Source organism: Ursus maritimus, unplaced genomic scaffold (genome assembly GCF_017311325.1).
Source record: "Ursus maritimus isolate PB19 unplaced genomic scaffold, ASM1731132v1 scaffold_19, whole genome shotgun sequence".
Lineage (NCBI taxonomy): Eukaryota > Metazoa > Chordata > Mammalia > Carnivora > Ursidae > Ursus > Ursus maritimus.
In genome coordinates this window covers 55,806,678-55,821,985 of record NW_024424341.1, presented here as the reverse complement: position 1 = coordinate 55,821,985, position 15,308 = coordinate 55,806,678, and the positions used below count along the sequence as shown (strand labels likewise).

Here is a 15,308-nt window from a genome sequence, read left to right as displayed (position 1 = left end):
CTTGGCTCCCTCCCTCACCTTCTTCAGGTCTTTGCTCAGATGTCCCCTCCGCTGAGGGCCTTCCCTGTCCAGCTTCTGTCATCTCCTCTGTCCTTGTTCTGCTTCGCTTCAGAGCACTCGTCACCTCCAGGCCTTACTTTACACTTACACATTTACTTACTGGTCTGCTCTCTCCCCAACCCTCCCCAGGAGAACACGAGCGCCAGGAGGCCAGGAAGTCACTCTTTTCTCCCTGCTTGGCTTCCAGGATACCGCCCCACACACAGTCGGAGCTCAACATTAATTTTTGTTGCAGAAACTTCCTGCGTGTCATTAGAACACTAGTTGCAAAGGCTGTCTGGGTCCCGGATCCTCCAGGAACCAGATAAAAACTGTGGACCTGCTCTCGGCCAGACAGGCGAGCAGGCACGTGATTTATCCTCAACTTTGCAGAGTCCACAAACTGCCCAAACTGAGGGCAGGGAGACCCTTGGGAAAGGCCAGGGTCAGCACTGGGCAGAGGGACAGAGGGACATCTCCAGGCCTGCACACCTGTGCAACTACCCCCGTGCATGTGCGCACACACACACACACACACACACACGCACACACACACGACGCATGGGCTGACACTCTGACCCCTGAGGCCCGGATTCTGTGGGTACAAACTCAGGCGGATATATCCCCCCAATACTCACCATATTCAGAGACGGCAACAACCCTGCAAACACACGCACATCCCCAGGCATCGCCCCACAACCAGACACACACACACACACACACACACACACACACACACACACACACACAGAGATGGCTTCGGACACAGGCACACGAGCATCCTCGGCTCCCAGGGGAGGGAAGTTAGGGGGCCCAGAGCAAGAACAGAAACTAAAATCTGGGGTTTGGTTACTTCCAGCCTCCAGTTCTCTCCTCTGTCTGCTCGTCTGTCTCCTAGAGACAGACAGACAGACAGAGACAAAGAGAGAGAGAGACAAAGAGACAGAGAGACAAAGAGGGACAGACGTGGAGAGAAAGGGAGCGGGGGGCCGGGCGGGCGGACAGAGACCTGTGGCGGCCGCTGGGCGGGAGAAGGAGGAGGCCCGGGCCGGGTGCGGGGAGAGGGCGGCGCGGACAGAGGCGGCCGGGGTGGGGACCCGGGGAGACCCCAACACAAAGGGCGGCGCGGGGGGGAGGGGGCCGGCCACCCCGCCTGCCACGCCCGCCCCGCCCGCGGCCCAGCCACCGGCGGACAGCGGGTTAAGCATCTCGATGTGGAACTTCCGGATGTGACCACAGAGAGAGGGAGAGACCGGGAGAGACCGGGAGGCGGGGAGACACCGAGCCACCCAGCCGCCGGCAGCCCTCCCGCCCGCCGCCGCCGGGACCCCGCGCGGGGAACCCCCCGCCGCCCGCGCCCCGTGCCCCCCGCCCGCGCCCCCCCCAGTCTTCCCCCGGTCTCCCCAGTCTCCCGGTCCGTTGGCCTCGGGCGGCTCCGATCCTCCTGGGACCCCGGGGGGGGGGTGGTGGGGAAAGGACCGGGGGCCCGCTCCCCCGCTCACCCCTGCCCCCGCCGTCATGAGCCCCTCGCCCTGACCCCCGCGGGGGGAGGGCGCCGGGGGTCCATGCGCGCAGCCTCCGCGCTGCCCGGCGCCGGCCACTGACGGCGGCGGGGGTGGGGGGGCCGGGCCCCCGGTCTCCTGCCCCACCCCCTGGCGTCTGCACCGCGGCCCGTCGGGGGCCGCTGCCCCGGGCTGCGCCCGCCGCGCCGCCCAGGCCCTGGAGGGACCCGGGAGCTGCCGCCGGCATCAGCCCATGGCCCGGAGGGTAGGTCTGCGGGCGGGCGCCCCGTGCCCCAGCCCGGCCGCGCACCCCGTCCCTCTGTCGCCCCCTGCTCCGGCGCTCTGGCCCCCGTCAGCCCGTCCCGCCCTCTCCTCCATCTCTTTCTCCGCCTCCCCTCTCTGCCCCCGGTCTCTCCCGTCTCTGCTCCGGGTCTCCCCCTCTCTCCATCCCTGGATCTCCTCTCTCTGCCCCGGATCTCCCCTGTCTCTGCCCCTGGATCTCCTCCTCTCTCTACCTCCGGGCCTCCCCCTCTCTCCACCCGTGGGTCTCCTGCTGCATCTCAGGTCCTTTCTCCTACCCGCTCCTTCCTCTCCTGTCCCCCCCCCAGCCCTCCTCCCCTGTCCACTTTTGTTCTAAGTCCTCCTGAGGGTTAGGGGTGGGGACAGTACTGGGGGGGGGGGTCTCACCAGGCTGGGCCGAGGGATTCTGTCTTCTATGGTCCTGGGGATGGGGAGATCAGAGATCAGGCGAGGAGGTGAGTATGCCCCTTTGGGGGCGGAGGGGGGGTGGGAACCTGGCAGACTGTGAGGACCCCACTGCACATCTTAGAATGTGCGAGGAACGGCAGGGAACCGTTGGATTCAACTTCGGGGCTCAGGAGAAGTTCGGAGAGGAGGAAGAGAAAGAGACAGAGAGAGGGACAGACACACATAGAGCCCTCCGCGCACACCCGCCAGGGGCTGGGGCCAGCGACTCACGGCGGGAACACCTGCATCCTTCAGTTGGAGCCTCTCTGCTTCTTTGAGCCTCTTTTCCTCCAGCCCAAGGAAAGGGTTTGGCCTGGGTGGCTTAAGGCCCCTCGAGCCTCCCCAGTGTGCATGCTTTTGTGATGACAGCGGTTCGCTTTGGTGATCACACAAGTGGGGCGTGCGGGGTTACACTTTGGTTCAACAAGTGTTTATGGAATGTGTGCCAGGCGCTGTGCCAAATGCCTCGTTTGTTCGTTCATTCATTCACGCATGCGCTAAATGCCTCATTCATTCATTCATTCACCCACTCATTCCTTCCTTGCTGTGTCTGGTGTTTGGCCGTGTGCGTGTGCGCACGCGTCTAGGGGGTGGATTCACATGGTGAGTGGGGTGTGACAAGTTGTTGAGAAGGATGTGCTTATTTGACAACTGTGGGATGAAATTGAAGGGGGGGCAGTGTAGACATACATTTATGCCTAAATGATGTGCTGTTTTTATGGGAAGTGTCCATGAGTGAGCATTTCTCTCCCTCTCGCTCTCTCTCTCTCCTGTATCTTCTCTCCTCCATCCCGCTGTCTCCTACCCTCTGTCTCTCTCTTGTATCTCGCTCCTAGTCTCTGTGAATCTCTCCAGGGCTCTCTCCCCCCGCCCCTCGCTCTGGGAGGAGCTGGGAATTACCATCAGCTGATCCCTGACCCCCACTCTGACCCTCAGACCTGAGACCTGGGTCAGTCTCTCTCCTCTGGACCCTCCCTCTCTGGTGGAACATTTTTCACAGGCCCGGGGTATAGGAGAAGACCATGGGACAGGTGCCCTCAGACCCACCCAGATAGCTCCATGGGATGTCCGTGGTCTAAGGTGGCAGGGCTCAGACACAGGGAATGAAAGGGCTGGGTCTGGGGGGCAGGGAGGGGCATCTCCTGGGTGCCAGGGTAGGGAGGTTTCCTGATGCCTCCCTGGGGCTCTCCCCCTCTTGCCTCCCCCCAGTACGATGAGCTGCCCCACTACCCAGGCATCGTGGACAGCACCGCAGCCCTGGCTAGCTTCTCGGAGGCAGTGCCCTCGGCACCAAGAGCCCCCGGGCCCTATGGCCCCCACCGGCCTCCCCAACCCCAGCCCCCGGTCTTGGACAGTGATGGCCTGAGGAGGGAGAAGGATGAGATCTACGGGTGAGTGGGGACAGGACTGAGGGCTCCGTGGGGTCTTGGGATTGGGCCCCTTTCTCTGTCTCTCTGACGCTCTTGCTCTGTCTTGGTCTCTCTGTCTCTTCCCTGGGGTCTTCTGTCCTCTCCCTGGTGCTCCATACTCCACATGTCCCCTGCCTTCCCTCATGAACCTTCTCTCCTGCTTCCCCCAGACACCCGCTCTNNNTGCTGGCCCTGGTCTTTGAGAAATGTGAATTGGCCACGTGCTCGCCCCGGGATGGGGCTGGGGCTGGGCTGGGCACACCTCCAGGTGGTGACGTATGCTCCTCTGATTCCTTCAACGAGGACATCGCCGCCTTTGCCAAGCAGGTAGGCACCCCCATCTGCTGTGTGCCAAGAGAGCCAGCAAGGAGGGGTGGGCAGGAGACAGGACGCGCCTTCCCTGGTCTCTCTCTTCCTCCCAGGTCCGCTCCGAGAGGCCCCTCTTCTCCTCCAACCCGGAGCTGGACAATCTGGTGAGACCGCACCCTCCCCAGTGCTCCTTCCTCCACCAGGGTCTCCTGTCCCACCCTCCATAGCCTTGGGGTCGGTTATGGGAGCAGACAGGAGATCACCTGACCTACTTTCTCAAACAGTGACAATTGTTGCCCATTTGCGATGAGTATAGCCTAGAGTTTGAGAACGGGGACTGATGGCCTGAGTTCAAATCCGAGCTCTGCCACTCACTAGTTCTGTGCATCAGGGCAAGTAGCTGCATCTCCCTGTGCCTCAGTTTCCTCATCTGTAGCTAGTAGCAATTCCTACCTCGTAGGGCTGTTGTGAGGATATAATGAGCTAACAAGAGTCAAGCGCTTAGAACAGTGCCTCGCACAGAGCAGGGACGACTCAATAGACGTTAGCTGTTCTAGCAGCCAGGACAACAGAGCCCACGCCAAGATGCATGCAGGGACTCAGCTGCAAAGGGCAAAGGCGAGAGGAGAGGGAGAGGGAAGGACAAATACCCTGGCTTCTCCCTTACTTTGGCTTTCCAGCTCCCGCCAGGGCTTCCTATTGGCTGAAGCCTTTGGCAAAGGACTCTGGGAAATGTAGTTTACAGTCAGAGGGTGGGAAATGGAACCCCGGGGCAAGCAGGCAAAGGATGGGGTATTTTGATGATAGCAGACCGTCATTCACTCTTCTTGCAATGGATCATTTCCCGTCTCTTCCACCTCTTGCTTCTCTTTCTCTGTCTCTGACTCTCTGACATTTCATCTTCCTTTAATTCTGGGTCTCTGTCTCTGTCCCCTATTGCTCTCTGCCCCTGGGGTTCTGTCCCTCTCTGCCTCTCTGTCCTCTGTCTTTGTCATTCTCACTCTTTCTGTTCCTCTCTCTCTTCTTTTCTCTCCTTTCTCCTCCTTCCTCCTCTTCCTCCTTCTCCTCTTGTCCTTCTCCCTCTTCTTTCTTTCCCTCCCTCTCGCCCGTCCTCTGTCTCTTCCTGTCTCCGTTTTCAGATGATACAGGCCATTCAAGTGCTCCGTTTCCACCTGCTGGAGCTGGAGAAGGTGAGTGCTTCTCACTTGCCCTCACACCCTCGCCTGCCCCCATCCCTTCCCTTCTCACCCCTGCCACCCCTCCTTCAGGCCTCTGCCCACTGGACTTGGAGCAGAATGCTGCCCCCATCCCTGTACACCCCGCCCTGGCCCCCGGGTGGCCCCCCCAGTACCCCGGTGCCCCCTCAGGTCCACGACCTGTGCGACAACTTCTGTCACCGCTACATCACCTGCCTCAAGGGAAAGATGCCCATCGACCTGGTCATCGAGGATCGGGATGGCGGCTGCAGGGAGGACCTCGAGGACTACCCGGCCTCCTGCCCCAGCCTCCCGGATCAGGTGGGCCAGGGATGGTGCACCAGGCATCACCCCGCAACCAAAGCCGTGAGCAGGCACGGCAGGGCTACGCGCGCGCGCGCACACACACACACGTAGCCTCAGCTACACCTACACAGCCTCAGACACAGCCGCGCAAACTCAGGTACAGCCCTTCCCACTCGCAGCGAGGTGCGAGCATGTACCGCCCACTCAAACACACGCATCCGGCCGCGGAGCAGTGTCATACGTCGCACTTCCTGGCCGAGACCCGCCCTTCTAGAGCCTGCCCAGCCACGAAAGGGCCACACCGATGGAGAGGGTGCCAGACGGCCCCAGATCCTGCCACACAGACTCGGACACCGCCGCACTAAGACCCAGAGCTGCCCGAGCACAGGGCCCGCGCACACGCAGACACGTGCCGCCCCCACCATGTGACAGCGGGACCGCAGCAGGGCACACAGCCCGTGCCACGCTGCAGCCCCCAGCCCCAGGGGCAGACGGACTCACATAACATCGGCGCAGAGCCGGCCCCGGGCCACCCCCCACAAGGTGGTCACACCTGCCCCCAGATAGAGGCACAGGGCTGTACCCCGACACGGACTCGGGCAGGCTGCGCACAGACGGACAGACGGGCCTCGAGGACCCCCTGCCCCTCAACCCAGTCTGCACATGCGCAGCAAGAGCCCCACTCGGAGGCACGGCCGTATTCCGCATTTTCACACAGCCTCCGGTACAAGCCCGTGGCAATCATCCAGCCCCGTGCGGTCGCGCTGCCGCCTGTGTGATCGCCACACACACACTGCCCCACAAAGAAGGCGCCATCCCTCGAACAACGGACGCAAACTTAGAACACTGTGGCCCCGTGATGGTCACGCACAGCCACGGGGCCATCTCAGAGAGGGACACAGGCGTGAGCACACTGACACGCTCCACACAGCAGTCTCAAGACAGCCGTGGACACTCAGCCACAGCGTCCCATCAGTCCCAGCGCTGGGGGAGCCAGGGGCGGCCGTTGCAGCCGAGCTCCAAAGCCTCGGACTGATGATTCCGCATTTGCACGCCCGTTCACCGTGCGCTCAAACACACAATTCCACACAGACATACCACACCTGGAGAAACCGTCTCTGAGCAGTGGCATCCAGCCCGGCCCCCCCAGGACACAGATGACGCACCCGCAGTGGGCCATGGGGGGGGCGCTTACAAACAGTGGGCAGGATGGAGGGCAATCAATAGGGCAGGTGGGGTACCCTGCGGTTCAACAACAGCTGAACCCACCCAGGCTGCCTCCCACCAATTGAGCTGAACCTTAAACCGAATGACAAAGTGGTCTTGATGCCGCCTGTGCGGGTGGGTCAGCCTGCCAGAACCCAGAGCCGGTGCGGAGGGCCGGCCCAGTGCATCGTCCAGTTCCTCGAAGTGTGTCGGAGTCTGGAGAAAGAAAGCAGAGTCTGGACTCCCCCGATCTGCAGTTCAGAGACACCCCCCTCCCCATCTCTGAAACGGAAAGTTGTTTTTTATCCTCTGTAAGTTTAGTGCAAACTCATTTAGCAGCAAAGTCTGACCTGAACTAATGAGAGGCTATTTATAGCCTTTATTTATTCCACTTAGTTAAATATTCATCCATTTTGCTGCAGAAATGTTAATGAGTTTGATGACGAGGTTAAGCCCCAGACCCTGCTGGGGGCGTTATGAAATACACAGGGTGTGTGCAGATTTACCGTCTGTAAATGTGAAGGGTCCTAGGGACGACTCTTGATCTCGGGGTCAGGAGTTGGAGATTACTTTTAAAAATAAATTTTAAAAAATTCAAATGTGCAAAGTTCCAATTCTGAAACACTGCTGGTCCCCAAGGATTTCAGATTAAGGCCCATGGATCTGTATAAGCTTATCTTTATGGGGCGGTTGCCATGTGTCTTTATGTGAATTAATTCACTGAGGCCTTTCCATGCTCTGTGAGGTGGGGACAGTCATTGTCCTCCATTTTCCAGTTGAGGAAACGGAGGCACAGAGAAGTGAAGCAACTCACCCAAGGTCACACAGCCTGAGAAGAGGCCAGGACAGGCTTTACACTCAGGTGTCTCAGCTCCAGAGCCCATGGTCTCAGCCACTGTGCTATAGAGCACCCAAGCTGTGGCACTGACCTCCAGCTCTTGTTTTCCAGAATAATACATGGATTAGAGACCATGAGGACAGCGGGTCTGTACATTTGGGGACCCCGGGTCCATCCAGTGGGGGCCTAGCCTCCCAGAGTGGGGACAACTCCAGTGACCAAGGTAAGAAGCCTGGGAGGTGGAGGGGAGATGTGGGAGTTGGTCTGAGGATTGAAGTTAGACAGCAAGTAGGACTTCCAGAGACGCAAAGATGACCAGAGTGTGGAGCGGTGTCTTGGGTGAGGGTTCTGGGTCCCTCCTGTCCCCCTGCTCACTGCCAACAAGCACAGCATGCCTGTCCTCCCTCAGGAGATGGGCTAGACACAAGCGTGGCCTCCCCCAGTTCCGGGGGAGAGGACGAGGAGCTGGACCAGGAGCCGCGGCGGAACAAGAAGAGGGGGATCTTCCCCAAGGTGGCCACCAACATCATGAGAGCCTGGCTGTTCCAGCACCTCTCGGTGAGAGCCCCAGGGCCCAGGTGCAGGGTGGGCCTGGAGAGAGAAGAAGGATGGCCGCACAGAAACTGGGGCCCCGAGAGAGACCCAGAGATGGGAGACTGAGGCAGGGGGGAGATACTGAGGGCGAATCTCGAGGGGAGGGCAATTGACAAGAGCGAGCATCGTGAGTGCTAGCTGCGTGCCAGGTGCCGCTAGGGCTCTGAACTCACTCAGTCCTGGGCCCAACCCACCACCCATTCGCCGCCCTCCCCAGCAATCATCACCAAACAGAGCCGATGAGGATGGGGCTGTGCGGAGCTCCATTTCGCAGGTGAGGAGCCTAGAGGTCTCCTAGCTAGAAATGGGTGCAGAGGCAAGCAGTTTGGCCCTAACCAGGGCAGCACGCTGCTTGGTGGAGGGAGCCAGGCAATTATAGACAGGAAGAAAGTCAGGGAGAGACTGAGTCACAGAGGGATGCAGACCAGGACAGCCAGAGACATGCACCGGGACCCTGACAGAGCTCAGACAGGCCCGTGCTGGGCTTTGCCTCCTTTCCGGTGTTGGAGCCCCCACCCTGAGCTTCGGTCTCCCTAATGAGAGCTGGCCAATTAGCTTCTAATTGCTGGAAGAGGCGGGGGCGCCCACAGTCATAATTGCCCGAAGCTTGGCTCTACTTCCCTCCGCTGGGCCCTGGGGGAGCCCGGAACAGCTCAGATGAGCTGGCTCTCCCGGCCCTGCCCCAGCCTGGGCTCACCATCCTGACGGGGCCAGGCCTTGGGGATCAGGTGACAGCTGGGCAGGCAGGGTGACTCTTGCTGGTGGCCACAGCACCCATACCCCTCGGAGGAGCAGAAGAAGCAACTGGCGCAGGACACGGGGCTCACCATCCTGCAAGTCAACAACTGGTGAGTGACCCAGGAGGCTTGTGCGGGTCCGTGGGCCAGCCCGGGGTGGGAGGCCGGGCGCTGTCCGCGGTGCTGAAGGAGGCCCCGAAGCCCCTGGGAGCCTCTCCCCCCTCCCCTATCCCCGTCCTCTCTTTCCAGCTCTGTCTCCGTGTGTTCATTTCTGCCTCTCTCCTACTCCCTCTTTATACCCTCCCCGGTTTCCATAACCCCCTCCCAGGTTCATTAACGCTCGGAGACGCATCGTGCAACCAATGATCGATCAATCCAATCGCACAGGTACAGGGAGAAGGTGGGGAGAGAGGGCCTAATGTTCCCCGGCTAGTATCAAAGCTGCGACCCGCATATCCTGGGGCTCAGACTGCACCCCTCAACCTCCCTCCCAGGGCAGAGTGCAGCCTTCAGCCCAGAGGGCCAGCCCATGGGGGCCTACACGGAAGCTCAGCCACACATGACTGTCAGGCCTCCAGGTAAGTCCCCGCCCCTTAACTAAGCCGTGCCCTCAACACACCAGGCCCCTCCTCTAAATGAAGATGCTCCACCTTCTGGGATTAAGTTCATGAATAATACAGTGCTTCATTTGCATAACAGCGCAGCTGGAGAGACAATAGCAGGTTTCCTGGTGCCCACTTTTTCTTTTCTTTTCTTTTTTTTTTTTTTAAGATTTTATTTATTTATGTGACAGAGAGACAGCCAGCGAGAGAAGGAACACAGCAGGGGAGAGGGAGAGAAAGAAGCAGGCTCCCAGCCCAGGAGCCTGATGTGGGACTCGATCCCGCGCCGGGATCACGCCCTGAGCCAAAGGCAGACGCTTAACGACTGCGCTACCCAGGCGCCCCTGGTGCCCACTTTTTCTTAGCTGAGTTTGCGTCTTCCAGGCTCTGCCAATCCATTGGAAGGTTATACTTTTCCTTACAGGACTAATACCTTTTTTTTTTTTTTTAAGATTTTATTTATTTATTTTATTTGAGAGAGAGAGCGCGCGCACACACGAGCGAGCGAGGTGGGGGTGAGGTAGGGGTGGAGCAGCAGAGGAAGAAGGACAAACAGAGCCTGCGCTGAGTGCAGAGGCAACATGGGGCTCTGTCTCACCACCATGAGATGAGGACCTGAGCTGAAATCAAGAATCGGAGGCTCAATCGACTGAGACATCCGGGAGTCCCAGGACTACTACTTCCTTAAATGATGACTCAGTCTGTCCTGATAGAGGGATCCCCTGGGGAAGGAGCAGGTGGGAGGGATTTAGGGCCATATGGAGATGTCTGGTGACGATCCACAACCCTCCTCTTTTGTCTTCCAGGGTCGATGGGAATGAGTTTGAACTTAGAAGGAGAGTGGCATTATCTATAGATTCAGGACAAGTGTGAGTGTCCAATGTCTAGGGGTTCTGGGGTGGGGGTTGTGCGGCTCTCAAACTTTGGTAAGACCTCCAGATTCCAATATTGGGCCCATCTAGAGCAGGGTCAGCGTGGGTCCCTGAACTGGGGGTTCTCCAAGGCTTAGTGGGAAGCTGATTTATCTACCCACCCATCATTTATGCACTCATTCATTCGTCTATATATGTATCCATCCAACAATCATTGGTCTACCCTCTCTCCATCCAGACATACACCCACTCACTGTCCATTCATCTATCCACCCACTTAACCACGCACTCACTCGCCTACCTACCTGCCCATGATCCATCCATGCGTCCATCTGCCGCCTGTCAAAATACAGAAACTCCATCAACCCACTCATCCACCCGTGTCCACACTGATGCACCCATCATGTCTACCTCCGCCCATTCACCCACCTACCTACCCAGCCATTCACCCACCTACCTACCCACCCATTCACCCACCTACCTACCCACCCATTCACCCACCTACCTACCCACCCATTCATCTGTGCACCTATCCATTCACACATCTCCAACATGTATTAAGCCCTCATTCCATATCCCGAGCAGCCTCAGGTAGGGTCCTGCCTTTGAGAAGATTTGGGCTTTTGAGGAAGTGGACCTCAGAAAGGAGGGACAGTCCAAAGCAACAGCCGAAACAGTAACACACAGCTTGCTCAGAGGAGAGAGACATCGGCTCTCTCGGAGATATCAGGAAAGACTTCATAGAGGAAGTGACTTCTGGGTAGGGCATTGAAGGATGAATAGGAGTCCCCTGGGTAGAAGTGGGGAGCAAGGTAGTAGGGTACATTCTTTTACTCTCCCAGGTCTTCAGACTTTAGAGCATCTTCTCACTTTGTCTTCCTAAAAACCCCAAGAGGGAGACATCATTATTTTCATGTTACACATGAGAAAATTGATGCTCAGAAAGAAGAGCTCCCTTGTGCAGGTTCACTCAGCTCAGAAAAGCAGAGGGAATAGCATGTGCAAAGGCCCTGGGGTTGAGAGGCTGCCTGGAATTTCTACAACACAAATCAGATCTTGGCTCTCTCTGGATTAAAACTCTTCTGTGGCTCTCTAGTACCCTCTAGATGAAGTCCTGAAAGTTTAATTTGGCACCTCTTCACTCCTTCTTTCACTTAATGCACATTCCTTGAGCATTTCTGTGCCTGGTCCTGTGCTGGGTGGTGCTGGCGACATAGCAGTGACCATGAGAGCCCAGCCCTGCCCTCACGAGGAGGCTCACCATCCAATGGGGGAGACAGACCCATCTTCAGACAGTGATGACCCAAAGAGGGCAGGGCTGGGATGAGGGAACCCAGGAACTGGAGGAGCCCAGAGTGGGCATCAGACCCAAGCTGTGGGGTTCAGGGAAGACTCCCTGGAAGAGGGGACTTGGGAGATGAGACCAGGAGAATGGAAAGAGTGAGGCAGGATAAGAGGGAATAGCACATGCAAAGGCCCAGTGCACTTAGCAAACTCATGGCTATGAGACAGTCCCCTTCGCCCCCATCACCACTGCATACACACCGATGAGGGCGAAGGAGGACTGGGCTGGGCTGGCGCCAGCAGGCTAAGTAAGTGAGTAATGAACTCAGGGCCAGCAGACAGGCTGGGAGATGGGAGTGGAGACCTAGGAGGGCTTAGGCATGGAGCCTGGAAAGGAGAGATGGACATGTTTGTCTGGGGCCTGGCAGGTTGGTGGGGGTCTCAGCTCTGCCCCGACCAAAGGAGGACAGGTGTAGTCTGGTCTGAGTGTCACGGGACCCAGAAGAGGTGGAAGGGTTTCTCAGTCTCTCTCTCTCCTGTCTTCTTTTCTCTTGCTTGGTCTTAACAGTCTTGTCTCCTTTTTCATCTTTCTCTCTTTCGCCTCAATTTCTATTCTTCCCTCCCTCCCTCCGTGTTCCTCTCACTATGGGGCTGATGTGGGGTCAGACCCGTCCCCACTTCCTGATTTGGCTTCTCTCCCCTCTCCACAGACCCCAGCCTCCGGACTGTGGTCACCAGGCTCACACCTGTTTCTGGTCCCCGCCTGGCCCCCGACTTCAGGACCCCACCTCCTAAGGCCCCCAACGCAATGCCTACCTCCCTGGGACCCCACTGGGACATGGGGGCCTGAGCGCCCGCTCAAGGGTCTCTCAAGGACAAAGACAAGGCCCCCGGCCCTGCGCCCCGCTTCTGCCCTCACCTCTGCCTGGAACCCAAGCTGAGATCCTGGGCCCGGGTCTTCAGAAGATGGTGGCTGGGGGTCCCCCGCCTCCAGGCCAGAGACGGGACTGGCGGTGGGCTGGAGAGGTCAGGGAAGGAGGGTCAGCTGGATCCGACATTTGGGAGAGGTCCCCTCGTCCTCCCATCCCACTCCCGGCCCCTTCTCTCCGCTACCTCCCTTCACTGACGTCTTCTACTTTTTTTTTTTTTTTAACGATAAAATCTTAAAAACGAAAAGCCACCGATCTGAGTTCTTGTGTCTCTTTCGAGATTCGAATTCTCATCAATTTGAAGTTCACGAATTACCAATTATAATAATAATTGGTACTCTTTTTTAAAGAATTTATTTGTCAGAATCAGAGAGTGAGCACAAGCACGGGGAGGGGCAGAGGGAGAAGCAGGCTCCCTGCTGAGCAGGGAGCCCGATGCGGGGCTCCATCCCAGAACCCCGGGATCATGACCTGAGCCGAAGGCAGATGCTTAACCACCTGAGCTACCCAGGCGCCCCAATAATTGATACTCTATATCCCCATGGTCCTCAGGCACTCTGTATCAGTTAGCTACTGCTGTGTAACAAACCACCCCAAAGCTTTGTGCTTCAAAGTGCCAACGATTTTTTAGCTCATTATTCTGTGGGTTCGTATACCAGGCTCCGCCGGGCAGTTCTTGTGACTTCAACAGGGCTCTGCTGTGTATCTGTGGTCAGAGACGGGTCAGCAAGGGGGCTCTGCTGGCCGGCAGCAGGGGGAACAGGAGTGACATTGACGAGCAGGCCCCCCGGTTTATTCACAGAGGCTCAGTTAGATCCCAAGAAAGAACAGAAGGGCCCAGGGCCTCCTGAGGCCCCAGCTCAAGTCTGACACCTGGTTATCTCAGCTGCGTTCTCTTGGCCACAAATTCAAGGCCAGCCCAGATTCAAGGGAGGAGACAGAGACTCCACCCCTTCCAGGGCGGGGATGGGGGCTGCAAACTCACAGCACAAGAGATGGGGACATGAGGAGGGATGAAGAAAAATGGCCACTTTTGCATCTATCTCCCACACTGTAGCTTGCAGATGACTTTCTGCATCTGTCCCAAGGGACACAAACGCCACTTACCCAGGGCTGTCCTTGGAAACACTCATGTGTGGCCAACAGACCAACGGGCTGCACAGCAGGGAGGTCGTGAACCCACATTCCAGCCCAACCGGCCTGGGGTTCAAATCCCTGCTTTGCTCCCTACCAGCTCTGTGATACTCACGTGTACTGAGCAGACCCGAGCTTGGAAGCATGAGACCCTCAGAGCCCACCTCTAAACACCACTCACTCACATACTCATCTTCGTTTTTTTTAAAAAAGATTTTATTATAGAGAGAAAGAGAGCATGCGTGTGAGGAGGGTTAGGGGCGGGGCAGGGAGGGTTAGGGGCGGGGCAGGGGGCGGGGCAGAGGGAGCGGGAGAGGTATAAGTAGACTCCGCAGAGAGCCTGCGCGGGGTTTTGGGTGCTCAACCTGACGACCCGGTGTCCTACTCTGAGCCAAATCAAGAGTCCGAGGCTCCACCAACCGCGCCCCCCAGGCGCCCCCCACCCCACATACGCACCTCCTAAGATATAGCAGCCTCTGCACCCTCATAATGCAAACACAGAAACTGAGGCCCTGTTAGGCCTGTGACCCACGGCGGCCTTCACCCTCTCCAACAAGGTGCACATGGATCAAATCTTCCTCATTGGAGCCTCAGCTGCTGCCAGCTCCAGGGTCTGCCAATCCTGCTGTTTGTTCCCAAGACGCCGTGGAGCTCAGCGCAAACTGTAAGTTGCTTGGGTTTGGACCCTTGTTAGTGGAAAATAGTTCAGTCTCCCTTCCGCGCCTCCGTCGTGGCCGCTCCCGTGGCCCTGGATCACCTTCCCCCGTTCAGAGTCACCTTGGCAAAGGTGCAGGAACAGCGCAACCAAATCACCCCATCCGACTGCCTGCCGCTCCTTCATCGCCCCAGCCCTTTTCCTCCTAACATCCCTTCCCTGCAATTCTCTCGGTCACTAATTCGCCTGTTTCATAGTTGGCTTGACCCTCAGCCCTGCCAGCACCGCGCCGCAGGTGCCCCGGGGACAGCGGGTAGAGGGGCAGCCGAGCCCTAGTCACTGAAGCTACAGGTGTCTCCGGGGACCGCACTCGGCTCTCCGGGCACATCAGTGAGCAAGGCGAAGACCCCTGTTTTCGGGAGCTGGTGTCCTAGTGTGGAGGGACCCCCACAGAGGGCCGAGCAAATGAGCACGCGGTTTAGACTGCCAGGTGATCAGAGGTTGTTAGCAGTGAGCAGGGAGGGGGTGGGAGTTACCTGCTGCGTGCTGGGGGCCAGGCTCTGTACTAGGGCCTCCGTATCTATCCACCTCGTACACCCTTACCACTAAGGAAGTGCGATCGCTGCCCCATTTCCCAGATGAGGAAATCGAGGCCCAGAGAGGTGAAATTGCGCCCACCCAGGGTCACACAGCTGGAGAGTGTGGGTCTCCATTCAAACAGGCAGCCTGGCAGCTCTGAAACCCGTGCGCCTTTTTGTTTAAAAAAATAGAATTCTAAGAGTATGATTTTGAAAGGGCCTAACATGAACTATTCTCTGTGTTAGATATGATTTTGGTGACTCGGATTCGTGTTTATCCCCCGCCAAACTCCGCAGGACTGAAGTGGGACGGAGGAGGGAGAGAGAGCAGGAAGGACTTCCCGGCGCTCCTTTGAGGGCAGGTGGGGGGG

General features: G+C 58.1%; 1 protein-coding gene across 5 annotated transcripts; it reads left to right on the top strand.

Annotated features, from left to right (window-relative positions):
- Positions 1-1,662: 1,662 nt before the first annotated feature.
- On the top strand, positions 1,663-12,813 carry MEIS3 (Meis homeobox 3). Of its 5 annotated transcripts, none has more exons than XM_040634222.1 (13): positions 1,665-1,806; positions 3,498-3,679; positions 3,868-4,024; positions 4,120-4,170; positions 5,146-5,196; positions 5,275-5,523; positions 7,664-7,775; positions 7,962-8,110; positions 8,918-8,994; positions 9,212-9,270; positions 9,378-9,461; positions 10,292-10,354; positions 12,352-12,813. In XM_040634222.1, exons 1-12 carry the CDS (start codon positions 1,795-1,797, stop codon positions 10,339-10,341), a joined length of 1,233 nt encoding a protein of 410 aa, XP_040490156.1. In that variant the 5' UTR covers positions 1,665-1,794; the 3' UTR covers positions 10,342-10,354; positions 12,352-12,813. The 5 variants fall into 5 exon arrangements, with proteins under 5 accessions (XP_040490159.1, XP_040490155.1, XP_040490156.1 ...); XM_040634224.1 differs by having other exon boundaries at positions 1,667-1,806; positions 5,425-5,523; XM_040634223.1 differs by having other exon boundaries at positions 1,667-1,806; positions 5,374-5,523.
- Positions 12,814-15,308: the final 2,495 nt, after the last annotated feature.